This window comes from Pungitius pungitius, chromosome 13, assembly GCF_949316345.1.
Source record: "Pungitius pungitius chromosome 13, fPunPun2.1, whole genome shotgun sequence".
In the NCBI taxonomy this organism is placed as follows: domain Eukaryota; kingdom Metazoa; phylum Chordata; class Actinopteri; order Perciformes; family Gasterosteidae; genus Pungitius; species Pungitius pungitius.
In genome coordinates, this window is record NC_084912.1 from 16,548,976 (window position 1) to 16,564,122 (window position 15,147).

Genomic DNA, 15,147 nt, shown 5'->3' on the forward strand with positions numbered 1-15,147 from the left:
TATAACATCCATATAGGGAAGGAGCATCTTTCTATTATACACATCAGCACATTGTTATTATACACAAATGAGAGCACTTACGAGGTTGTTCTCTTTAGCATTTGATCATTGGCACTAAACACACAAAACTAAGAGCTGATGAGAACTTCATTATTATATTTTGATATTTTGTCCGAACATTTTAATGAATGGAGTTATGATAATGGAATGAAAAAGTTGCAGGAAAACCAAAGTAATTGCAGAAGGGGACGTAGCTGTCTGGACAACATTTCATGGCAATCCAGTTTACAGTTATTATGACTATTCACTCAAAACATAAATGTCAACCTCAAGGACCAAGCTGCAGTCAATAGGATTAATATTCTGGGAAACAGAAATGTCTGAACCAAATGTCATAGCAGTCCATCCATCATGGTCCACCCAACAAATGTGGTGGACCATGACATCTATGTTGTCCCATGCTACAATGACATGCTACTTTTTTTGCCTGATTTGGAGGTACATTTTAGGGAGTCCTGGCTAATTGAAGAACTCAAAGCAAAAAAAAAAACGTAGTTATCATGTCACATCATCTTCCCATTCATCAAGACTCACACTGACTGCACATGTGGTGTTAGCTTCCCATATGTTCTGATCATGATTCATATTTGGGGCTTCCTTATAGCTCCATTCTAGCACCACAGAGTGAGCCAGGGAATTTAATAGCCCTTCATAAATAACTCGGCTAAGGGGGAAAATATTTGTGTGTTTGAGAGGATTTCACCTAATCATTCTTATGCAATGAGGCACGCAAAATCCTGTGGATAAATGGGAGCGAGCGGGCAGAGACTCAGATTTAATTGCGTTAGTGTTCACGGGTGATGGGATTAGCTTGTAAACTATCCAAGTCAAGAGAAGACCAGCAGTGGATATTTTGTGGCCTTTGATTTTGATGTCCAGACACCTCAGCTTTGCAACGGATGCACGCATTACATTAAATGCCTTTTTGGAAAGAGGATATTGAAACTCATGGCTTTTCCTTTTATGTTGGCTGATCATGACACATCCATTTTAACCTGACCTTCTCACCTGTGTGTGATATGCTTTTATCACAAGAGTCTTTTGGGAAAAGTCATTTTCAAGGAGTGAGATAATCACATCCAAAAAGATCTGTTTTAAGATTTGTAACACATGGTTAACAGAGTTTAGAGACTCAGCCAACCTCACAATGAAAGTATTACCAGCCATACAAGTCAGAGACTTAAAACAGACAAACTCATTCCGGAATAAGACAGTGTGTCTTTTTGCTAGTAGTGTAGTAATAGTGTCTTCTTTGGCAACCTCTGTCTCGTGTGTAATAAACCCTTTTAGATCGTGTAAAGGACATAATTAGAATTAGGTGCTAATCTCAATGTTTGCTTGTGTTATGCTGAGTCCTCTGTAAACCAAGCAAATATGTAACAGTGCTATAGTTACAGATTAACTACAAGGGCTTCAGCAGGACCGGTTCAGACTGTGTGGAAGCTACATTGTAATCATGCCAGAAGGCCAGACAATCCATCAGTAATAATGATAAATGCATGAGGATTTGCACTACCACACGTCACAGCCGTTTGAATGATACTCTGATTAAAGTATGTAGGTCTGAGAAGAGAGGATGTGTCCTTCTGGATCAACTGTACATACGTTGTTTTACATACCAGGTGACAAAACTGAACGAGAAGAAGCAAATGTCCTATTACTGTGACAGTAGGAAATTAGCAATAAATTAAAAAACTTGACACTCCCACATGTATTATCTCCAATTGAGGTTTTCTAAACATAATATTAGGGTTGTCTCGCATGGACTAAAGCTCACAGGCAGCACATAATAATGAAACCTATCTAACTGTATATAATTACATCAAATAAAAGTACCTTTACAGGTGAAGCACTTGAGGTGAAAGTGCTTGTTCTGTACCCGCAGCACCTCGCCCTTACATGGCTCGCCACACTTGTAGCACTGAATCAGTGGCTTCTCCGTGGAGTGGTGGTGTGTGTCCTGCGCATGACCCACTGCAAGAGAGGAGACATTAACATTACTATTGGGCAGTAACGATGATTCACTGTAGTTGCTGCATGCAGTTCTTGTAACATTCCTTTCCATTTTTTATGTTTTTCCTTTAAAAGTTGTCTTTTTTTAAGGACGCGCTCTGAATCTGCAACATCACACAGACTATGGAAATAAAGACCGACTGCTGAGAGCCTGTCGGGATAAAAAAAGAACAACATCGAGCGGCCCAGGTAGGTTCTTTAGGGAGCAGTGGAGGCCAGAGAGGAAGATGCTGAGGGGAGCAGGGCTGGTAATTGGCTCACTAAAAGGCTATTGATAAAAAACGATAGATAAACACAAACAATGTACTTGAGATTAATTGAGCACAATCACTAGTTTAGTCCTAAAAAAGATTTGATTACATGAGTACAAATGTCCACCTCAGGTTATGCCAGTACATCAAGTAAGAGAGATATTTTTCAGAGATATTATAATTTGGACAACCTGCTAGTGGCGCTAGAGGAAAGCTAAATCACTAGTCACAGCAGTTTTATTCTCTGAGGAACATTGAAAATTTAAAACATGGTTGTTGAGTTATTTCAGTCCAAACATACATGGGCCGATATATCTCTATTGATAAAAATACAAGAGCCATGTGAAATATTACGACAAATTGTTGAAATGACTTCTTTGCAAAGCATGCATAGATGCAAAGATTTAAACATCACTTATGTAATGGGAGGTATTTTGACAGACGTACTAACTCAATAAGACAACTTATTATCATCTTCTATGAGCAGCATCCAACATTATCTTTACATCCTTGACACGTCAGCCTGTGGCCCTCCCCAGTAGAGGCGTCCCTGACACAGACAGGTTGGAAATACAACTGCAGTGCCGCACTGCACACGTCTCATCCGCTGCTCTGAAACCAGCAGAATATTTCGCATTCAGGCTGTGGCCAGACAGTTGTCTGAGTAAAATGGTGTCTCCTCGTGGGGTATGCCCCTGCTGCTGAGACACACGTGGTGACAACCTCCGGTCCTCAACAGCAGAACCCAGGAGCTCGGTCTGGTGTTTAGGGTTGGAGTGGAAGATTTTGTTTTTGTTTTCTGTACCCGCTGACGACATGAGATGTGGCGTGGAAGAGAAGGAGATCTCGCCAGAACATCTCTGGGAAGCAGAGATCTTCTCCTGAGACAGCTGCTGAAGGCAAGGAAGCTGAGAAACGAGGCCTGGAGGATCCTAAGGAGGTCAGGGGGGACCTTCAGGATGGTCATGGAGGACAGCAGGAGACGGGTGAAGTATAGAGGGTGAAGAGGACCAGGATGAGAATGGATCTCTCTCTCTCTCTCAATCTTTTATTAAAATAGAGAAATAAATTCACGCAGACACCAACACACATGAAAGGCTCTTTCAGCTCGGGCACTCAATCATCAGTCTGCAAGGCTAAAATAAGATACCAGCAAAGGCACAGAAATAGCATCATGGGCCATGGTGGACCAAAAAAAGACATTACTCTGGATTATTGATAACACGGCCTTCACTGCATTTCACTTCCAACGCAGTTGGTTAGAAGAGATCAATAGATCTGAGGGTCTGAACTGCGGAGAGCAGAAGTCATACAAAATGATTAGTTAAAGCCGCTTTTAAGTGTATATTTTACATGTGTGTGATAATAAAAATCTCTCTTTGAGCTTTGGTTTGTATTACTCACTGCTCACTATTTGTAGCATTTCATTGAGTATTGTGTCATCAGCAGGGAAAGTCCAGCATGGAAAAGTCAACGCTGCTGATGTCAAAATCCAAGACAGATGTTTGTATTCCATGATCTAAAAAAAGCAACTTTTGGATAGGAATCGCTATGGGGCGCTCTGGGTTTTTCCAGTTTAAGTGTTTTCCTCAGCAGCATCTGCACAGAAGGAGAGGGGCTGTGGCAGGGCCAGGCCGAGATGGGTGCTAGACATGGTGTTTTATTGAAAACAAGGAAGCTAAAATTGAAAGGGATGTTAGATTTGCCTACAGTTACCTCAACTTATTTCTACATAAACCCATTAGTGATGGCTCTGACAAACATTTAACAGGCGTCCGCACTCATGCTTCTATGTATATAAAATATCTATTTATAAATATGTATGCAAAAATAACAATTTTACTGCAATAATGGACATGGATGTCAAATAAATCCATTAGGGAGTCTTTAGGGGTTCTTTTAATAGCAGTAAAATGGCACTCGGTTTGCTAGAATGTACATTATATAATGCTATAAATAAGTAAGCCAGCAGTTCACAAAGCAACCTCAGCACGGAGCAACTTGATGTGCAAAAATATACACTAGTACAAGTTTCCAACCGCTGCTCACATTCCTCATGCCGGGCTAAATGTGTGTTGGCTGTGCTGACAGAGTGATCTTTGCTGCCTCGTCACCATGGGATGAAATGACGGATTTAAGCCTGAACACACACACACACACACACATTCACAGCCATGGAAATTAGGGAATACAAACCAGCAAAGCGTCCCAAAGCCAGGCGTGGAGGAAAAGGGACTTCTCCCCCCCCTCCTCCCAACCAACCCCTCCTGCCCCCACCAATTTAAGCAGAGCCGAGCTGCGTTGGCAATAATTAAGGCTGCAGATGATAGAGGGAAGCGATGAAGGCCACCCCCAATCTCCCAAGGACCCATTTCCCGTAGTATGAGTTGCAGCCTCGTAAATAACAAAAAGCTGGGGTTACTGACAGATAGAACGTGATTCGCTGTCAAAGCTTTAGACTTTGTTGCCTTCGCGTGAACCCCGAGGAACACAAAGTTGTGGCTAACGATCACACTGCGGAAAGGGGAATTTAATAAAACAATAGATGAGAGACGAAATGGTCTAATGAAATATTCAGTCGCTCCCCGCCATTGTACCGTAAGAGACACAGACAGAAGAGTACAGACACCCCCACGGTAGTGTGGTTGGTGTGTATGTGTGTGTGTGTTTTACAAAGAGAGATACAGGTTAAGAGAGGGGACTCTTTTTGCTTCATATACTTTTTCATTTACTCCAGTTTACAAACAATACAATCCATTTTAGGATTGAATATTCCAAGAGGGTCTAACCCATAATGAATATCAAAGGGCACAAAATGTCCCCGCCATGAAGCCCCAAAGTGTGATCAGATGGGGGAGGGAATCCGGAGCTCTTCATCACCCAGACATAACAAGGAGGTCTTAACCCCCCCCACCCCATGAATATGTATGTCTGTACTCACAGCCTCCCCGCCCCTCCACACCACCAGTGTCCCAGACAAAGCACTTCAAACATGGGCACACCCTATCGTCCTCCACCAGGCCCCACAACCATGAATAACTAATCCTTGGGGACCCGAGTGTGGATTAATGATCTGTTCTGAATGAATCTGTTGAGCGGCACAGTGCGGAGAGCTTGTTGTTGGTCAGGTACCCAGTGATAATACCACGAGGGGGACGTCCAGTTATCCACTCATCTGAGGGGAGACAACGGTGGATTAATGAACTGCTGGAGCCTTTGTGCTTTGTAGAAGTGGGGCCTGTGAAAGCACTGTGAACAACTGGCCCATTACGAAGCCCACACTCATGTGGCTCATTTCCTCAGATGACCAGACAGGCAGGAGGTCTGGACTCGGTGGTTCTCTCCTGGTACTCTCATATATCGTTTATTTTAGGTCATTGACCAATCTCGCCCAGGCCAACCACTGATCTTATCTGTGTATTCTGGACCTGTGTGCCAGCTGTACAAACAGCGTGTCCCTGAAAAGGGGATAGCTCTTTTTTCAGAGGGCAGTTACCGGCAAGCTTCACAGATGAGGCTCCATTGTGCTCCATTGTGTACGTGATGTTAGACTTTCACGTCAACTCTGGTCTAACTTCGCAGAGACTGCCTCTCTAAGGGTGCAAATCTCAAAAGTGTAGATCAAGACCAGACTGCCTTTACTCCACACCGCCCCAAATAAATAGCAAACGGTAAAAAAGGTATTCTGGACTTTGAAAATAGAACAACCACTTTATCCTTATTCATCATTGTGAGCATGCAGCATAATACAGCATCTGGTCCGAGGAATGAAAAACTGGAGGTCTCTGCATGTAACCCAGAAGACCTCCTGCCATAAACAGATCCCAAGTTAACTCCTACGGAAAACCTTCAGAGGGATTGTGGGAACACATGGCAAGCAGAGGTTACGGGGGTCCTGACAGCGCGGGGCCAGTCGAAGCCACATCAAGGGTATCTGCTCTGTCAGATACGTAAACAAAACCTACACACAGCTATCAGACAAACCTAATGTTCGTTAGAAGCATCAAAATATCACTTACCCACACACATAGAACATAGACCATGTTTGTCAAAAGAAACTGTCAGGTTAGCTCATAAAAGATTACAGGAGTAATACATCAAGCTGGTTAAATTGAGACTGTATTAAGAGAGTAGAATGACACATAATGACTCATAAATTATTACTATAATTCACTTCTTTGATATTTAGGTCCAGTTCAGCTGACTTCAATGTGGAAACATTTTGATGTTTTTTGTAATATTTATATATTTAATAGTCAAAAAGAAAGAAAGGAAATTGTCGCCACATTTCTTTTTTTTATTTTAAACCAGACATTTTCCAGTATCTAGCTGCTTTATGTGTGTCAAACTGACAAACAATGGTCAACCTTACTGCCACGTGCTCTAGGAAATTGCAGGGAACATATCTCTGGAACATGACCCATGACCTCCGCTAATTCATCCCCTACAGCTGGGAGACCTCAGTTAAAGGTGGAAACAATCATCTTTTTCTTTTTCACAGGACGCTATCAATGAGGCCACAGTTGACAACAATGGAGAGTGCCTTTTAGATGGTCGCCATGGCAACGGTCGCAGACAGAGCGGCGAAGAATGCAGGTCCATAGCGCAGTGTGAATCCATCCTTCGTGGATGGAGCAGTAAGGACACGTTCTTCCCATGAACACAACAAGCCACAGGCTTTGTTGCAACCCTACATTTACATAAAGACTGACACGGCCGAATGAAGCAGACTCCACCTTGAGCACCAGCTACCAGGGAGTATTGAGAAGGGCGTAGCACGTTCAAGTCTTTAAACTAGATGGGGACATAACATTCGTCATGCTTCCTGCAAGCAACACATGACTACATAAAGAAGACACATGTCCACATTACTGTGATTGTATCCACACATTAAAAAAACTCAAATCAGATTCTTTCAGAATGGATCTAATTAAAACCGTCTGACACAGGAGTGCAAATCCAACTGGACCTGCTGCACCGCTATACACACACTGCACACAGTGACCACCACAAGCAAAACAAATCCCACACACACTCTCTGCCCACCACCCCTGGAATACCTTTTTCTTTGACCATGACCATTGGAATTGAGGTGAAGCTCCAAGTATTGATCCCCAGTATCACATGAGCTGCTAGTTCCTTTTTTAGACTGAGGAGCAAAAAAAAGAACGTGCCGAGAAACCGGAGAGAGAGAGAGAGAGAGAGAAACCGGAGAGAGAGAGAGAGAGAGAGAGAGAGAGAGAGAGAGAGAGAGAGAGCTGTACGCGCTGCTAAGCTTTCCTCCCGAAAACGCCGCTATAGCGTGGGGTTTGCCTCCTGACTGCCTGTTTTCCTACAACGCCTCTCCTCCTCCCCCCTCCTCCCTATTCTGCTCCCTTTCCAATCCCATGTGATGTGTCACCCTCCTCCTCATTGCAGCAACCAGGTGGCTGCTGCTGCTGCCTCTGTAACCAAAAGCAGCAACCCCAAATCCCCGAGACAGACCGCCTCCAGTACAGGCACTGCTGACATATACAAGTACTGTATATGTACACACACGGATACACATTGATATATAGATATAGTTATAGTTATAAATACAGCATCTTTTGCATCATTTATTTTCTTTATTTTCTGTTTCAACTCGAAAGCTGGGTGGCATGAGGTGAATTTTTCACCACATCACTGGATTGTAGAACACACAACTCAACAAAGACTCAACAATTACTGCTTTGGGTGCAGAACATATTCTACTGCTCTGAAAGACTAGCGTATTTGAGATATGGAAATTAACCAAAAAGGTAAAAGCTAAAACATTTTTGAAAGATATGGCAGCAGAGTGGAAGACTGACTTCTTCTGGAAATGTTGGTCTTAGTGAAGGAAGCCGAAGGTGGTTAAAATAGGTGAACACCTTATTCCCAGTTTAAAACAGTGCCTATGATCAGTGCTTATTGAGAAATATTATCTCTCAAAGAATGTATGGGTGAATTATATATTGTTTATGGTTATCCTGTGTTTATTTAGGGTTTGGGTTGTTTTGAGTTAGTCCCCAACCCTCCTCTATAGGCCAAAAAGAATTAGGTACGTAACACATACCCATATACAGCATCACAAAGCTATAAAACAGGGCTTATCTCATTTTGACCAGTCAGCCTTTGGACCATAGCATTCTGCAGGAAAGCAGGGTTTGTGTTGAGCTACAGCCAAAGCTGATAACAATCACACCTTCTCCAGCAGGCCACGTGCTCCATGAAGACTGGCGGAGAAGGCCTGAGTGGGGGAGGTGTTTGAATCCTCAATCCTCTGAAATCCAATTACAAAGAGCACGGGAGTGCAGGTTCCTGCAGAGCCTGGTGTAAACACCAGCTCTTATGTCATCTGCCACTGAACAATCGTTTCTGTCATAGGAATTGAATGTATTCTCCATATTTATATATATATATATATATATATATATATATATACTGCAGTCTGTCCATTACGTTCTTCCAAAGGTTTCTTCGCGTTTTTCTCCATGGAAGGGGTTTCATTTTTTGGGGGAGTTTTTCCTGCGCCGATGTGAGGGTTTCGGGACAGAGGATGTTGCATGTGTACAGACTGTAAAGCCCTCTGAGGCAAATTTATAATTTGCAATTTTGGCTTTACAAAATAAAATGAATTGAATTTAAAAAATGGTCACAATTTTGGCTCATTTATTTGCAAGTTGGCTCATAAATGGCGTTCTCTTTGTACGTACAATTGTTTCTTTGTCTAAGATGGTGTTTGGACCGTTGCACTGTTTTTGTACAAGGTAAAGTAATATATAACCTATTCTTCACTGTAACTGCTTATGTGCTATAATAATCTTTACAAATACAAATCTATGGAAATGTTTATAAAAAACAAAAACACAGGCCAGTGTTCCACAATATAACATATTAATAAAGTCTCATATGTGTGCAGTGGGGAGCACATTGCATCCATTGCGACATAGCAGGGTCAACTAGTGGTCGCGCAAACTCTAACCTGTTACTGCCTGAGTGCACAGTGATCCACTCTCAACCAATCAGAATGCTGGATTTCATTTACCCATATTATAATGTGATTTACAGTTATAGATTTTTGTCTGTGAGGTGTAAAGCTACACTTAGCTCACATTTACATTAAACAACAGGGGTTTGTGTGGATATAGCGCATGGTTTTCCCTGGGATTAAATTAAGGATTTCTGGAACTACACACACACACACATACCAAACACATAAGTATGTAAATACTCTCAGCTACACACCCTTCGCACTAGATGATGATTTGCCAATTTTTTACAAATCTCGTAAAGTGAAACATGGAGGACCTTTGCAGCAGAGACAGGCCTGGCTGTCTATCTCTGGATAAGAAAAACACTTCACCAGCTTGTTTCTATTTTAAAAGACACAGTGAGAACTTTTTGAGCAGCAATACAGTGCAACCCTCTTCAAAGTCTATTTCAGCCTTAATACAATAACATCATAAATAGATAGACACTACAACATTTGTTCCACATTTGATCTTTTTGTTTTTTTGAGGAATTGTCAAACAGTGTCAATTATATCCAAAAGCATGTGAAATAATGCAGCACTGCTTGTGGTGTGGAAAGTATGAACATGACTCTTGAGCTTTAGAGAGCTCTAGAAAGTAGATCCAAGAAAAGGTTCAATCAAGTTAGGACTATTATTTCTCTAACAATATATATTTTTTCTTTTCATGGTCCAAAAACATTTAAAGCAGCAGTGCAGTTACCGGAATAGCTGCTATTGACTTTCCCTGTTCCTATGGTTGATTTTAGTTGTCACTGAAAGAATGAAATGGATGACATAAGCCTTGATCTCTGTGACCCTTTGATCCCGGGTCAATTTGCAGATATCTAGTGGCTCTCTTGAACCTGAGCCATTGGTCAAAATCAAGTCCCTCTACTAAAGTGTCTGCTGCTGTCTGTGGTGTTTGCCAACCAGTTCTAAGCAATGATGATTTTACTACCGCGCCTGGCATGCAGTCAGAGAACACATAAGGTCTAAAAATCTCGATTTGTCCTCTTGCCCATGTTGTAATCCTGATGTAAGCCACCATGTAGCTTTTCAATGTACTGTTGCTTGGCAAAAAGCAGCAGGTCAGCCCTTGCCTATGGGTTTACATTTTTTTATGTAACTACGAAAGGCCAGTAATTCATTTCCAGATTTTTTTCAACATTTGCAGCAACACTGTTTTGGCGTCAGGTTGTTGTTGTTGTTGTTGCATAACTTGTGGACAGGCACACTCACACATACGCACGGGCCAGATGTAGAAAGCATCAAGAGGTGTAATCCTTCACTGTCTTCCAATTAAAGTGAAGCAATCCCTGAGCAATGACTAATCAATTCACTTTAAGACCAAACCAGCAAAACAAGACCAAAACAGCTGCTCAAAAGGAAAAGGGGGAACATAGAATGAAATGAAACTTCAAGCATCTAAAAGGAGAAGAAACTTCTTCCTGTTAATCAATGTTTAGTTTGCATTGCTCATTGAACGAGCTGCCGGGTATTGTGGTGTTGAAGGCAGCCACAGCTGGGATCGAAGGCTGTAACGGGACATGTGTGAAGACATTGGGATGTGTTTTTGCTCCTGTCCTACCTGTAGCCACCTCGTTCAGCCTCTCACTCAAGTAATACTCGTTCGGGTTGAGGAAGGGCAGCTGCTCCATGTATTGTTTAGGGATGAGGTACAGGACCTCAGCTACGTGTCCGTCCTCGATGATGGACATTCGCTTCACGGAGCTCTTGCGCTTCACCCGGACGCGGTTGACACCGTGGCTGCGGTTGGAGCTGCACAGCTTCCCCAGGCTGTTGAGGTTGGGTAGGGTGGGCATGGCGCCTCGCTCCCTTTCCACCGTCCCACGGAGCCGGGTGGAGCACTGTCGGTGGACGTCGGCCTGGATCAGGCTTACACCCGCTCTAGAATCCAGTCTCCTTTCGATATTGGGAACGCAGCGTTGTTCATGGAGGTACAACCAGGAAACGGAGGAGCCAGAGATTGGTGGGCCACTTCCAAACAGCTCATTGTAAAATCGCAGCAATATCCGGCGGGCCTCCGGTGGCAAATCGTCCTGTGAGGATCCCTTCCACCTGTCGCTTCAGATCGGCCGCAGATGTAAGACGTGGAGCCCTGTCATTGACTTTGAGGTGGCGACGTCAAACAGCACGCGGAATGTATGATGGAGCACTCTGCTGTAGGTGGAGTAGAGTGAGGAGCAGGAAAAGAAGCTTACACTATGAGTGTCTTCAGCCTTAACAGCTCGAGGCCTTAAGCAGCTTAGGGCTGACGTGATTATCTTCTGGGTGGGGTTAGGTGGCGCTACATCATGTCGTCCCTGCGCGTGGTGGGAGTCTGTACCTAATGTGACTCATGGGCTTCCCAATCACTGCTCTGCTCGTTCACATCCATCCAATGACAAGCTGAGAGGATCAGGCAGACCTTCGAATTAGGTGAGAGCACTTTAAACGCCTGTATGTGAAGACGCTCAAAGGGGGGTTCTCATGTTGTTGTGCTTTTTGACCTAAATGGATGCATATCAGTAGGCAGGATCACAGTGATCCAAGATCTTGGATTGGCTTTGAAGTCTGCCAGTCCTTTACAAGGTCAACCATGAACCATGAAGGTCATTCCCCCAGCCAACGATGCACAAACCCACTGTTTATCATCAGCAGGATCCTTCACTATAAAAGATACTCTTGGTACTATATCAGCGCTGCAGTGGCTCGCTGAAATTATTAGGTATCCGATTTAGAAGATCTAACTTGAGAAAGCATATTCTGAGGTTCTAATCTTCAAATGTTGGACCACATTATTTGCTGCAAAGACTTCCAGAGGGTTTTCTTGAGAGGCGTACGTAGGACCAACATTAAAGGCTACTGAGTGTCTTACGAGCACTTTTTTGTGAGTCCGTTCTTTTGGAAATGTGTTCAGCACAGCATGAGGTAAACTTTGATTTATAAAGGGTTAAATAAATGAATCATAAATGAATAAAAGAAATCAATGCAGTCGGAGATACTGAGCCAACTCTGCAAAAATAACTACAAACTAAAAATAATAACAAACCGGTACTCACAAAAACAGAAAGAAACCTTCTGAGATGTGTAGTATTTTTCCGACACATAAGGCTAATCACACCTATCCACACGCGCCAAGGAGATGGAAATCATTCAGGTAGCAGGAATAATATAAGGTGATATTAACAAACCACAAAAAAGCCTTTAGGTCTGGAGATATTGTGGTTGGCCTGTACTTCAAATTGTGCAATCTTGCTCCTGGTCTGAAGGGCGGACGCAAATGGGACGACTCGGTAATATCCGGCCACACAGAACCGAACTAACCCCCCTCCATTCGGAGAGCCCAAGGTAAGAAAGCAGTGTTAGTGAGGCACTAGCAAGAGCACGTCCACTCGTACACCCACACACGCAGCCAGACACATGGACCACGGGGTAGCTAAGGACATGCTATTCTTCTGCAGTGAGGCGCTGCCCTCCAACTGACACCCCCCGCGTGGTGCCTTTGACACAAATACCCACACGCTCTCTGATCAACCAGCACACGCTCAGAAAGAAGAGCATCAGCCTCCCACGCACAAAGGACAGATCCCAGATAGGCTGGTAGCCTCTGCACACAAGCAGAATCCCCAATCCTCCTTATGTGCCCCCCACCCCCTAGGCTGTCTTACCATCCAGTCCGAAGCAGGAGGTGATTCTTTGGGCGTAGTTGCATAGCCCGTCGTAGCCAGGCTCCTGCCACGCAGCATCCTTCTCCCCCATCACTACACACTGCCACACACACACTGTCCCGTCCGGTAGCGCTTTCACTCCTTCCCCTGCTCATCAATTATTCATGCTTTTGCCAGGACACATGCATGCGCGCGCAGACCAGCCCCCATGTTCGCACATGCAGTATACAAACACACACACACACACTCGCGCGCGCAGAGTTAGAGGAGAGTGCTGATGCGGAGGGTCGTGCTGTCGGAGCATGAGCAATCGGAAAAGGCGTTGAGTTACTGCAGAATGGAGCCATGCCTCCCGTTTCTCTCCTCCAGCATTGATCATCTGAATCACACTGCAGTGTAACGGGTTCGGTGTGCTGGATGTGCTGACCTTGCCCCGGAGAAAGGGCGGGGCGGAGCGGGCCCCACTTAAAGCCAACCGGTCAGATGTGACCACTGGGAAACAGTAACGTCTCCTGAAGTTGGGAGTAAAATGTGTGAACTGCAATCTCTTCAGGTTGAAATAACTCTGTATGCCTTGCATTCATGTTACCATTTAATATAATAGAAATTGCCGATGCACGTGTCTATATCAATAGTGCGGTAAGTCTAAACGTTCAACACACTGTGAAAAACTCTGATCCATGTGGAAGGTTTGAAGATTTTCAATGCCATCAAAAATCTATGAAATAAGATACAAAATGGGACACACAACGTTTTAGAAACATTCCAGGAGTATTATAAGCCTGGGTGAACCACATCGACCCCCATGGAGAACTTTGACGGCCCACATGTTGTTTTAGGATCCTGCAGCGGAGCGGAGATAAGGGGCTTGCTTGGACAAAGAGGAACAGTAATTTCACCCACGTATATGATTGGTCAACGTATACAGCAGAAGCGTGAGAGCAGGACCGACTATTATGACAATAAATAGCAAGACTACGCTAGTGGACTAAAGGTTTTAGGTTGATTTTCTCAACCGAGCGGTAGGAGATGGAGGGACTTAATCTGTGCCAGGTGACCTTACTTCAATCCCAGTCGCTCCACGCTAACCGCTCTCCGACCATGAGCCACTAACTGGTAGCAGCAGCTCACGTGTTGGAAAGGAGGCAGAAACACTGCTTATCTGCTCTAACAACAACATCCACTGGAAAAGAGTTGTACTTATGAAAACAAAAAGGTTTCATTTAAAAAAGAAACCATGTGAGACAAAAGAATAACTGCACAAGAAAAATGATGCCGCTGAATGGTCCAGGTCAGCATGAGAGCGGTATGACCTCAAGGGGGTATTGTAAGGTTGGGGCACTAATGGAAGAGCATCACTACCAAAGTAGCTCATGGCCATATATTGATAGGGGTGGGGGTGAGGGACAGTAGGCGACTGTAAGACTGAGAGTAAAGTAATGGCTACTGGATGAAAAACGAGGCATGTTGCTCATCATAACTGCTTCCTATGGGGAAAAGGAAGTCCCATTAGGCACCTTTTGTCTTCCTGTTGTCAGGAAGGAAAATGCTTCCATTGGCTAACATTTTTTAGATCTTGCCCACGGAGTGGCCGAAACATTATGTTAACCTGCATTCAGGTTCTCTGCATGACACATAAAAAATACATACAATAAACTATTATTGTGAATGGAGATGTCCAGTACATGAGAGATGGGAGTACTATAGCTAGTGCAGCGGACACATACCTATATATAGGACATATTGTTGCAGAGAATGGCGTTTGCATCAATTTGGCTGATTTATCTGACATAAGAAATGAATAATGTCCCATCTGAGGCAACACAGAGCAGTATTTCCCACACATAGACTAAGATGTGGCGCACCTGCGTTAGCTGTTTGTTTTTTTTACCGCTATTTAAATCACGCAGTGTATTCGTTCAGCTGCATTTCCTTTCCCTACTCTCCCTCCGTCTGTCACTCATGTGTCTCACATACACACACACACACTATTACTGTCAAAAAGAACTACAGCGAGCGCATAGAAAGCACCTTCGAGCGCGAGCAGAGATTAGCCTCGCGAGCAAGAAAGTTCACGTTCCGGGAGCGAGCAAATATCTCGCGCGAGACGGACAATTGCTAGCGTGTCTTTATATAG

At 43.8% G+C, this 15,147-nt stretch overlaps 1 protein-coding gene across 9 annotated transcripts in view; it reads right to left on the reverse strand.

Annotated features, from left to right (window-relative positions):
* Positions 1-15,147, reverse strand: part of ablim1a (actin binding LIM protein 1a) — a 38,758-nt gene that overhangs the window by 21,540 nt on the left and 2,071 nt on the right. For 4 of the 9 annotated variants that reach the window (XR_005119918.2, XR_009957218.1, XM_037465122.2 and 1 more), the window contains exons 1-2: positions 13,011-13,376; positions 1,897-2,034 (exon numbers count right to left, since the gene is read on the reverse strand). Coding sequence is in view for 6 of the 9 variants with exons in the window: in XM_037465122.2 (XP_037321019.2) it covers positions 1,897-2,034; positions 13,011-13,101 (229 nt within the window). In the remaining 3 variants the exon portion in view is untranslated. Of the gene's footprint in view, positions 1-1,896; positions 2,035-13,010; positions 13,378-15,147 lie in introns of those variants that run through there. The other 5 variants (XR_009957217.1, XM_037465131.2, XM_062566483.1 and 2 more) reach the window with 4 other exon arrangements.